Source organism: Rhinoderma darwinii, chromosome 13 (genome assembly GCF_050947455.1).
Source record: "Rhinoderma darwinii isolate aRhiDar2 chromosome 13, aRhiDar2.hap1, whole genome shotgun sequence".
Taxonomy (NCBI): Eukaryota; Metazoa; Chordata; class Amphibia; order Anura; family Rhinodermatidae; genus Rhinoderma; species Rhinoderma darwinii.
The window spans coordinates 16,009,434-16,021,828 of NC_134699.1; the positions used below are offsets into that span (position 1 = coordinate 16,009,434).

Consider the following 12,395-nt stretch of genomic DNA (forward strand, 5'->3'; position numbering starts at 1 on the left):
CTTATATTCAGCTTGTGTTGCCCTATACTATGAATTCTGTTCCTAAATGTGTCTCATCTCAAGGCTTTGTTGTCGACTATATTCCTTGTAGTGTTTTGGAGTCAGAGCAGACAGTAAGGTTGATATCATGACGTGGCAACAGGCTCGAGATTTCTGCAAAATCCTTTCGGCAGAAATTGCCACGATTGACAACTACTTGGAACAAGGTAAATAGGTCTTTGCTCATCACGTATATTAATTGATTTGTCCTTCAGTGATCAGGACCTCCGAACGTTTTATAGATCTTAATACCTTCTAGAAATATAGTATGGTATCACATGTATGTTTATGTCTCTCTAGCTTTCATTACATCTATTCTTCCAAATATTACCACTGACCTGTGGATTGGTCTTCATAATGGTCGACAACGCTTCCAGTGGGAAGAAGGACAGCCATTATCCTTTGTGAATTGGGCTCCGGGTGCCCCATCCAGACAAAGTGCATCCAATGGCAAGATGGTAATCACTACCTTTCTCTAGAGATATTAGAAATACAGTAAATTTATAATAGAATGACACATTTTAATGTTGAGGGACCAGGCTAGCGTACTGTCCAGAAGTCAATGTTTCATGTTGGCATATCGCAGTTGGCGCCCACCTACCGATCGTCAGAATAAAATAACACTGTGGCTTCTTCAGTGTTCATCCTTGCACAGCGGCGCTCATATCCACCCCTGTGCAGAGAACTGCAGCACGGCCTCATACATTTGAATGGAGTTGTGTAGACGATCCGTGCACTGCAGGTGGCTGACAGCGAGGCTGTGAAGGAAAAAAAGCTGAAGGGATCTTGGGCCCTTCCGTTACCTGGATCACTGGTAGGATTCCCATCTATCCTAATGTTTTGGCATACCCAAGCAATATGCCATAACATTATATGATAATAATACTCCTTAAACTGCGATAACATTATATGATAATAATAACTGAATTTGGGATGTGAAACGGGCAGAGCAAAGCTACATTTCTACCTCTGGTACTAAATGGATCCATAATTTGTTTGGCATGTGTTTTATGTACAGATTAGCTGTGCTGCAGTATGGCACGGTTCTCCGCCTCATTTCACCGGACGATGGGAGGACAAACTCTGTCTGGAAAAATACGGTTACATCTGCCAGATAAACAAAGGTGTGAGCTGGTTATCATACATTAATGAATTGAAGCATAGGGGTTTAGGCTGTCTACAAACATATCCCTCTCTTTGCAGTGGCCTCCATGAGCCCTCCTTCAGAGCCATTCCCATTTCCACCCGGCTCCACTCTGCGCTACAGGAACAACTCTTACCTGATTCTGCAAAAGCCAATGACTTGGTCAGATGCCCGACTTCTGTGTGAAACACGCAATGCCACCCTAGCTAGTATTGTTGATCCATTCCAGCAAGCTTATTTGACCCTGGCTGCCACTGGACAGAGGACGCCACTATGGATCGGGCTTTCAAATGAAGATGTAAATAAAAGTTTCAGTGCATTCACTTAATTTACCTACTAAAGCTTAATCCATTTTTGTTTTTCTATTTTCTATTTGCTCTTTGATTAACAGACGCATTCATCACCTTTGCAGCATTTGCTAATTATTCCTAAATGTGAATGTCCACTTTTTAACGCCATGGTGTTTTTATGCTTTAAAATGCTGTGCTCATTCATTTCTTACTATATCTTGGTAGCTGTCAAAGCTCAATTTTTCTGATACAGAGCACCAAATTCTCTGCATAAACAGAATAAAAATAAAAATAAAGATCTGGTTGTCTGCAGCTGCCACTAGGGGGAGCTAACCAGCTTTCTGTATACAGTTTTATTACTGTGCTCAAGGTATAAATAATATACAATAAGCTTCTAACCGCCCCCTAGTGGTGAGTGATGTCAGCTAGAATTTTAGCATTTAACTCTTTCTATGCAAGGGATTTGCATAGAAAAATAAAGCTCGGACTGCTGTAAAGGTTTATTTAGTATACATCAAGTCACTGAAATCTCTCTATTTTATTGTAGAGTAGTCGATCGTACTCTTGGCTCACAAATAATGTGTTATCGTACACCAACTGGAGGGATGGGGAACCCCAATACATGAGCGGCTGTGTGTACATGGATGAGCAGGGAACATGGAGCCCGGCAGACTGTGATCACAAATTGCCTGGAGCAATCTGCAGCTTTAATACTCGTAAGTCTTTTAATTTAAAGAAAAAACAACAAACTTTCATTCTATTATTTATTTATTTCTTAAAAGTTACAAGACCGAAGGGTTATCAAAGGGAACAATAAGAGGAGCAAGGATGGAAAGTATGGGCAGCACGGTGGCTCAGTGGTTAGCACTATTGCCTTGCAGCGCTGGGGTCCTGGATTAAAATGCAACGAAGGACAACATCTGCATGGAGTTTGTATGTTCTTCCGGTGTTTGTATGGGTTTCATCCGGGCACCCCAGTTTCCTTCCACACCACAAAAACATACAAAATGGATTTTAGGTAGTGAGCCCCAATGGGGACAGTAAGGACAACCTTTCTACAAAGCTGCACAATATATATGGTGCTATATAAGTAATAAATCACCCTAGTGTCCTCACAATTCTCTCTTCTTGGACAGCATCATCCAAACCTCACAAGTGGACCTTGAATAGCACTTGCCCTAACTCAATAGGTGACTCTGATTGGATCCCATTTCGCGACTACTGCTACTCCTTCCACATGGAGTTTAGTGTGGGCCAGAAGGACGCAGCCAAGAGGTGCCAGAAAGGTAATTAGTCATTTATACTTCCAGCGTTTCAATTATGTGAAAGATTTACCTACACTGAGCACAACAACCACATTGATATATAATATTGATATATGTTTTTTTTTAGTTTTTTTTTAATGGAATATTATGTAAAACTTCCAATTGAGTACTTGTTTACCGGAAAGTACTGTAGGTCTGTGATTGATTGAGTTGATGCACTGAATTGCTGTTTTATGTCTTGCAGTTGGTGGTGAGGTGCTGACCATTGTTGATGAGACTGAAAATGTATTTGTATGGGAGCACCTGCAGACATATGAGAGTCAGTCCAAGGGAGCCTGGCTTGGCATGTCCTTCAGCGTCAAAGGTTTGTGAATGACTGGAAGGAAAACTTCATCCAAAAGCCAGGAAGGAAAGATACATATTTTGTACCTTCTTATTTCATTAAGATAAAATGATAGCAAAATTGTAACTTTGCAATACAGTTGAACAGCACTGTACATCTTGTGATCCAAAGCTACAGCACTGTACATCTTGTGATCCAAAGCTACAGCACTGTACATCTTGCGATCCAAAGCTACAGCACTGTACATCTTGCGATCCAAAGCTACAGCACTGTACATCTTGCGATCCAAAGCTACAGCACTGTACATCTTGCGATCCAAAGCTACAGCACTGTACATCTTGCGATCCAAAGCTACAGCACTGTACATCTTGCGATCCAAAGCTACAGCACTGTACATCTTGCGATCCAAAGCTACAGCACTGTACATCTTGCGATCCAAAGCTACAGCACTGTACATCTTGCGATCCAAAGCTACAGCACTGTACATCTTGCGATCCAAAGCTACAGCACTGTACATCTTGCGATCCAAAGCTACAGCACTGTACATCTTGCGATCCAAAGCTACAGCACTGTACATCTTGCGATCCAAAGCTACAGCACTGTACATCTTGCGATCCAAAGCTACAGCACTGTACATCTTGCGATCCAAAGCTACAGCACTGTACATCTTGCGATCCAAAGCTACAGCACTGTACATCTTGCGATCCAAAGCTACAGCACTGTACATCTTGCGATCCGAAGCTACAGCACTGTACATCTTGCGATCCGAAGCTACAGCACTGTACATCTTGCGATCCGAAGCTGTCTGAAGAAGTCCCAATAAGCAATGGCATCCACAATAATATTTGCGTCTTCTACAAATTGCAACGTTTCAACCCTCACTTTAAAAAGACTCCTGTTGCAATGGTCAAAATGTTGCTATTTATATAGGATGGAAGCGTAATAAATGCAAATATGTATGTCACACTAATGCACAACAAGGTTTAGAACTACCTTTACTGCCATAAAAGCTCTTATCACAAAAGTATCTCCAGCCATATAGGGATTACTGTATAAAACACATTTATTCACATACATTATCTACATGTTCCATAGACTTTGACTGTAGCGGTCAGTTGAATTCTCGACCGCCGCTCCATTCAAACTCCTCCTCACCCGACGAACTTCATTTTTTTTTGTCATCTTCTATTGCAGGAGGTTCCCTTTTATGGAATGATAATACTCCTGTGAATTACTCCAACTGGGGGCAACAAGATTCAGGACCCAGCCTGTTGAGCCCAAACTCTTGCTACTGGATTGAGGGCAGCAATGGAGTATGGAGTCTGGGCTCTTGCACCAACATCAGCAAAGGGGTAATTTGCAAACTATCTAGAGGTGAGCCCAATCTTACCTGCTACAGAACTAGATATTGAGCGTAGACCGCATTCATTGACAATAAGCAATTCATCTTCAGATGGCATCCCATGGCCTGATTTTTGGGGCCATGTAGGGGACTGCTATTGAGGGCATCTGTTGATTAGTTGGTTATCACTTAAAACAGATTTACAAGATGAAGTAAAACTCAGTGATTTCAACTATTATTCTTTATAGAATAGGAAAGGAAAGGACCGTCGCCTTTTTAAAATACCCTATTAGTAAATTCCCAGACCTCATCTATTAGCGCAAGCATAGAGCAGCTACAAAAATTGTCCCTCTGTGGAGATTTTGCTACGTCCATGCATTACACCAACAGCCTATTCATTTCAGTGAGAACTGTGTAATGCCTGATTTCCCTGTACCGCAGCGGAATTTAACACTTGCTGTCGGTTCTCCTACAGATTACAGCAGATCACTGGGGTCCCAGCAGTGGAAACCCTGTGATCATCTTATTAATGGGGAACCCTTAATAACAAAAAAAGAGATTCTCGAACTATGGGAATATAGAATGCAAAATGACCTGTATTAGATGTTGATTCATACTTGATCAGTGGATGAAAAAAAAATACTCTTTACCAAATATAAATAGCAAATCTTGTAAGGAGAGCTATACCTGGTGCAAATATGCACAGATCTAATATTCCGGTCAATGTTTTGTGCCAAGTCTAAAGTGCATCTATCGATTATTTAAGGCTTTCATCTGAAATAACTGTATATATTTTTTTTATCACTTTCTTTCTAGTGGAAGAGACCAAACTGGACAGATCTGGTAAGTAACAAATGGGTTTATTCACAATATATAACGCACTAAAGTACAGCCACAGATACTGTAGTTCTATTCCAAAGTGCTCACTCTACATCAAATGTATTTTGTTCTCTTACCATAATTCCATTGAGATCCCCATCCTCCATAAACTGTGTGACAATACTCCTCGTGATTGTAGTGAACTATCCACCTAATTCTGGGATAAAATAGGCTCTTTGCAGGTTTAAGCAATGTTTCCTGGACTTCTGCAGGGCCATAACTAAAGCTCAAAATTTTCAGTTTTTAGCTAGCATTCTTCTTTATAGAAATATTGCCAGAGGATTCCTTTAGATTATGCCTTATGTAAGGCTTTGTTCACACTGCCGCTTAGAGCCTCTGCCTAGGGTTGTATACAGCACTATTCTTGCCATCAAAAAGATGGAACCCTGACAGGCCCTATTATAAGTCAATAGGATACTTCGGTCACCCTTTGGATCTGTTGTATGTAGGATCTGACCGCAGTGTGAACAGAGCTTAAGCCCGCTTGCACACGACGAGTGCCACTTGGGCCGTTTTTCACGGCATCCGAGTGACACCCTATGGTTTTCACTGACCCATTCACTTCAATGGGTGAATCCATGAAAACTGACCCGATTGTCCGATCCGTGGAAAGACGGAACATGTCCTATCTTTCCACCGATCATGGATGGGATTTGGGCGGCGCACACGGTCATGTGCAAGAGCCCTAAGATGCTCAATCAAATCTGAAGTACTGACTGAATTTGTGCCCTTTTAACAGCCCTCAAAATCCAGCTAGAGTAGGCGGAAAACAGCATCCCAAATGTTTTTTGGAAGAATGCCGTGTAATCCCACTTGGAGCTCCTAAAGGGGGAAACAACATATGCTCATCTCTGTGACGCACTTTCCCAATCCCTTAATATAGGCACCTCAGGGTGCCATTACGTGGGTGCATTGGGTTGCTACTTTGGTTGTTTGTCATTTAGTTGCTACTTTGTCTGCTAAGGAGAAACTCACATTTTCAAGCGTCATGCAAGTTGCTCAAACACTTTTTTCTTTCAATTTAAAGATGCCCTAATCTGAAGGGCCTGTCCTTGTGAAAGGTACTCTGGCTTGCTTAAAGGGATTGAAAGAGATTAGAAAAACATGGCTACTTTCTATCGAGAAACAATGCCACTCTTGTCCATGGGATGTGTGTGGTATTGCAGCTTAGACCTATTTACTTAAATGGTGTGGTTTCTGGAAGAAGCCAGCCATGTTTTTGTAATCTTCTTACAACCCCTTTAAAGGGAATGTGTTGCTAGCAAAAAATATATTTATTTTTTTTAGTTAAACAATTAGTGTGTAGGTGATTAAACATTGTTCTAATTTTTTTTATTTTTTTCACGAGTCAGGAAATATTATAATTTAGATTCTAATTTATAATGTTTCCCAGCACTGGTCACTAGATGGAGCAATTCCCAAAATTGCAGCATTGCATGTGGTAAAGCAACCACATTGCTTTATGCTGCAAAATTGGAAAAAAATCCCTCGCTCTAGTGAGCTCTCAGAATCCCCCCCTCCTTTATCCTGGCTAGTGCCGGGAGAAACGAGGGGATTGAACGGTCTAACCTCCTACACTGTGTGTCGCCATTTTTTGAGCTAACACACAGTGTAGAAGGTTTACATACACTAGTAAACACACACTGAAACACGAACATACATAGAAATCACTTACCTGCTCCTGCCACCGCCGCTCCCTCCGGTCCGTCCGCTCCGTCTGCCGCTGCTCCAAGTGCACAAGTCCGGAAGCCGCGACCGGAAGTAGTAATCTTACTGTCCGGCCGCGACTTCCGGTCTACAGGAAAATGGCGCCGAACGGCGCTCAGTTCAACTTGGACTGTGTGGGAGCGGCGCATGCGCCGTTCCCACACAGACGGCGTACACCATAGTGGATGGAACGGGCCCCGTTCGCATTCACTATGGGACTGTAGCTGCCGTATTCCATGTCTGTATGTGTCGTTAATCGACACATACAGAAATGGAAAAAAAAATGGCAACCCCCATAGGAAAGAAAAAGTAAAAAAATAAAAAAAAGTAACACACAAACACACAAATAAATACAAAGTTTTTAATAAAACACTAACATCAAACTGATATAAAATTTTTTTTTGGGGTGACACTGTTCCTTTAAACATGGTTTCCCCCCCCCCTCCCCTGTGTGGTTTGCTAGAAGACCGCTTCTGCTTTCATTCAATGTTGAACAAGTTTATATTCTCTATAGAGTAGCAGAATGTAGTAAATCCAAATATCTAACCCGTTTCGTATCCTTGCAGTTCTACCACAGCACAGCACGGCAGTAGCGGTTGTAGTGCTATCAACCTTCGCGCTCTGCATCTTAATCGTTGCCATCATCTACGTATACCGTCGCAGGAAACTCGCAGCTCAGCAAGGAGCTTTTGAGAGCGCTAGATACAGCCGAACCAGTACCGGCCCGGATGGATCAATCGAGAAAAACATTCTGGTGTCCGATATGGAAATTAATGAACAACAAGATTAGTAGAGTGAAAGTACAGTCATCAAGAAATAAAATCACATTGGGGGTTGGGTCAGTCAAGACTTTTTATTCACCAACCACCTTATGAGGGAGGTGGTGTTTGCTAACAGAGGGTGCAGGATGCCCCTTTCTGAAATTGAATGTGTACACTGTCAGTGTTATTTGGGGGCTGTCTAACATTGCTGAGCAATGTGTGGCAAGGTACTCCAACATCAAGAAGCCATATTTTGGGTAAGACCCCCCCCGTACCCTGAAAATAGCCCCTTGTGCCATTTTATACCACCCTGCATGAGAGAAGACCTAGGAAATCGAACTCAAGGTGCGTTCACTCTTAGAAACAAGACAGTAAGGCGAGGGTATGGGCGAGTCATATTGGCGGTGTACTGTTACCTTATGACCAAAATTATTCATTGTATTGAAGTTCAGATAGACATATTTTTCTCTAACCTGTAACTTTTTAATTCCGTATGTTTCTTCTAATCTGTTTTAGCCTTTCTGTGATTTGTCATTCGTATGTAGCGTATTCTTTTTGGTATCTTTGTATCCTAAACTTTTTCGGACCAAAAAACGTGCCCTGTACCTCTGCCGGATGGAAAAGTTTATACTGCACTTTGTTGCCAATTGTATTTGCATACATAAGCTAAGAGTGAACGCACTTTGGTAAGGCCTCCTCTCACAAACCACCATAAGAAGTGTCTGAGGTGGGATTCAGAATATGTAGGATATCTCCACATTGCTTTGGTGCCATGGCAGAACAGAGGACGTCTTGCCCGGTATCTCCATTTCCCATTTATGTGCCAATGTTTGGGCATCTTCTGGTACAAAGAAGTAAAATAGTCCAGGAGTCCCATATGCAAGAGCACTGTGTGCTAAACCCTGGGGGGCTTTAGACATAAGAGGACTATATATGTATGCCCATATGTCCAGGGCTGGCATATAGGTATGTGGCCAATGACAATAAACGTGAACGCAATTACTCGTGGGTGAAATTATATCCTTTTGTTTGTTTTTGGTATTGTCAGCAATGTAACTCAATGGGTTTATTACATTTTTTTTCTTCACACACCAGACAGTGCGTCATTTCAGCTTAGTATAATTTACCACATAAACATGCTGAAAGCTGAATCTACAGATTTTGCAGCTTTTCGCTCCGCGCAGGCATCTCTGTATGTGTCCTGTCAACATAAACTCTGCACATTATCACTACTTTAAGATGTCTTATTTACACTTTACATAATAGAATTATTAGCTAAAAAGAAACTCCACAGTGGCTCAAAACATATCAGCATATATGAATATATTCACTATTTAATTTATTCATTTTAATGTTCGAAGTAAAAATCATATTCTGGAAGCTGTTAACAAGCTGTTATTGACAGATCTTATTATGGAGTAATTGTTCGCCCCTTCACATGGCGTTTGTGCCTTATGTTGTGTACTTTGGAGAAGCTATTGACGTTTACGATAAACCTGTTTATAGGGCTCTATTAGCCCGACTGAGATCAAAGGAGTGTCCTTTTGGTTTCCGTTGGTATGGTATACGTCAGTGTAGCTTTTTTCTGAATAATGGAGCAGCATTGTACACTATGCTATTCCATCCTGAGGGATCCCGCAAAAAAAAAAGGTATATATTTTTTTTTTTAACATGGCAGCCTATGTGTAACTGTTGCCACTGTATTTCCTCCGTCACAGGTAAATGTTAAACTTATATATCGGCCAGATCCCGACAATACTGTCTATATATAAAATATATGTGATGTCAAGGGCTTTCCGAAGCCGGAGTCCCCGGGCAAAGCATCGGAAGCACTCTGCCTGCAGACTTTGGCCCTGGGGAAGCTCCTGAAATCACTGCCCATATATGTGGACAGTGATGTCAGGGGCTACCCTACAGCCGGAATCCTTGGCCAGTATGTTGCCAACGCTTTGGCTGAGGACTACGGGATCGTAAAACTTTTTTACATCACTGTCCATATGTGGACAGCAACCTCAAGGGCTTCTTCAGGACCGGAGTCACCTGCCATAGTGCTTCAGATGCTGTGGCCGGCGACTCCAGTAGTATTGTAGCTACTAACATCACTGTCAAAATATGGACTGTGACATCAGGGGCTTGTCCAGGGGCGGAGGCCCCGGCCAGAGTGTTGTAAGTGTTCTGGCCGGGATCTCCGACATTGTATCTCCTGACTTCACTGTTCATATATGAACAGTGACGTTGGGGTTTTCCAGGATTAGAGTCACCGGCCAGAGCTCTTCTCCGCAGTTGATTGGCAGCTCTGCTTGTTTGACGAATGTCGTTTCAATTGATTCATATTATACAGCAACATAAAAAAATATTTCTGAGCACAACAGCTGCTTTCTCCATTAGTTATTGAGGTCCAAGCCAAGATTCCTCCCAGCAATGTCATCTGATAACATATTGGAGTTCCACAGCATAGGTAAGTCAGCAATTTTTTTCGCAAAGTCATATACACACAGCAGGAACAATTTCATAAAAAGTAATAACCAAATAGACGATGGTTTCTACATAAAAATCAGTTAAAGGGATTATCGCACGAAGACAACCCCCTTTACAACTGGAAGCCGGATCGCTGTAATCGCCAGGGTAAGTCGTGTTCTGACAGATATTTTCCTCTGCAATGGCCGCTGCGGGGGAAATGTAGCATTACATGGCGGTGATTCAGGTAAATGGCTGTTCATCTAATACATGGATGGCTCAAGTCTACCTGGCTCTCCATTCTGGCTTATAGACGCGAGACCCCACTCCATGACGTACATAATGCCCTAATAGCGCATATGGACCATGGTTGTCTTCATAAGATACTTAATTTAGATAATGTCCTCTATGGAATCAGGCCGCTTTCACACCTGTGTCTTACAGATGCAACACCTAGACCGCCCGTCATTCTTGAAGGCCGAACGGCCGGAGATCCGGGTGTTGCATCCGTAATATGGGCGCAAAAAAGCTACCGTATTCTGTTCATGTGGAAGCAGTCTCAGGCCATGTTCACATGGAGGAAAAATCATACGTGAATTTGGGCCAAGAATCCACGGCAGAAATGCAAGGCTGACAAGTTGCCAATATGCAGACCGATTAGCCCCCCCACTCCATGGGTCTAATCCAGGGGTCTCGGACACACGGGCCGCATGCGGCCCCTGGGGCTGTCATCTGTGGCCCGCGGTACACAGAGCCGCTAGTACAGACTCTGCTCCAAGGCTCTGGAATTCCCTGACATCGCTGTCCACATATGAACAGCGATGTCTGGGGCTTCCCCAGAGCTGGAGTCCTGTGCAGAGCGCTAGTACAGGCTCTGCTCCGGGACTCTGGAATTCCCTGACATCACTGTCCATATATATGGACAGTGTGTCAGGATCTTCCCCAGAGCGGACACCTGGGCAGAATGCTAGTATCGGCTCTGCTCCGGGACTCTGGAATTCCCTGACATCGGTGTCCATTTTTGGACACACAATGTCTGGGACTTCCCCAGAGCCGGAGTCCCGGGCAGAGCGCTAGTATAGGCTCTGCTGAGGGACTCTGGGGAAGCCTCTGACATCGCTGTCCATACATCGACAATGATGTCAGGAGCTTCCCCAGAGCAGGAGTCCCAGTGATGTCAGGAGCTCAGCTGGAGTCCCAGGAAGAGCCTACTAGCGCTCTGCCCGGGACTCCAGCTCTGGAGTTGTCCCTGACATCTCTGTCCATATATGGACAGTGATGTCAGGAGCAGAGCAGGAATCCCAGGCAGAGTGCTAGAAGCGGCTTTGCTTCGGGACTCCAGCTCTGGGCAAGCCCCTGACATCACTGTGACTGCATCTACAGAGGGCACTGTAGCGGCATCTACGGAGGGCACTGTAGCGGCATCTACGGAGGGCACTGTGGCGGCATCTACGGAGGGCACTGTGGCGGCATCTACGGAGGATACTGTGGCGGCATCTACGGAGGACACTGAGGCGTCATCTACGGAGGACACTGAGGCGTCATCTACGGAGGACACTGAGGCGTCATCTACGGAGGACACTGAGGCGTCATCTACGGAGGACACTGAGGCGTCATCTACGGAGGACACTGAGGCGTCATCTACGGAGGACACTGAGGCGTCATCTACGGAGGACACTGAGGCGTCATCTACGGAGGACACTGAGGCGTCATCTACGGAGGACACTGAGGCGTCATCTACGGAGGACACTGAGGCGTCATCTACGGAGGACACTGAGGCGTCCTCTACGGAGGACACTGAGGCGTCCTCTACGGAGGACACTGAGGCGTCCTCTACGGAGGACACTGAGGCGTCCTCTACGGAGGACACTGAGGCGTCCTCTACGGAGGACACTGAGGCGTCCTCTACGGAGGACACTGAGGCGTCCTCTACGGAGGACACTGAGGCGTCCTCTACGGAGGACACTGAGGCGTCCTCTACGGAGGACACTGAGGCGTCCTCTACGGAGGACACTGTGGCGGCATCTACAGAAGGCACTGTGGCGGTATACAGAGGACACTGGCATTATCTAGGGGTGTGTTGCATTATCTACAGAGGGCACTGTGGCATTATCTAGGGGTGTGTTGCATTATCTACAGAGGGCACTGTGGCATTATCTAGGGGTGTG

At 44.2% G+C, this 12,395-nt stretch overlaps 1 protein-coding gene across 2 annotated transcripts in view; it reads left to right on the plus strand.

Moving 5' to 3' along the window:
- The window catches only part of MRC2 (mannose receptor C-type 2), a 56,163-nt gene extending 47,391 nt beyond the window's left edge, over positions 1 to 8,772 (plus strand). For both annotated transcript variants that reach the window (XM_075846642.1, XM_075846643.1), the window contains exons 21-30: positions 92 to 206; positions 340 to 497; positions 1,058 to 1,163; positions 1,243 to 1,481; positions 2,021 to 2,189; positions 2,610 to 2,759; positions 2,983 to 3,102; positions 4,276 to 4,455; positions 5,240 to 5,266; positions 7,576 to 8,772. In XM_075846642.1, coding sequence (XP_075702757.1) covers positions 92 to 206; positions 340 to 497; positions 1,058 to 1,163; positions 1,243 to 1,481; positions 2,021 to 2,189; positions 2,610 to 2,759; positions 2,983 to 3,102; positions 4,276 to 4,455; positions 5,240 to 5,266; positions 7,576 to 7,799 — 1,488 coding nt within the window. In that variant the 3' untranslated portion in view covers positions 7,800 to 8,772. The remainder of the gene's footprint in view (positions 1 to 91; positions 207 to 339; positions 498 to 1,057; positions 1,164 to 1,242; positions 1,482 to 2,020; positions 2,190 to 2,609; positions 2,760 to 2,982; positions 3,103 to 4,275; positions 4,456 to 5,239; positions 5,267 to 7,575) is intronic.
- Positions 8,773 to 12,395: the final 3,623 nt, after the last annotated feature.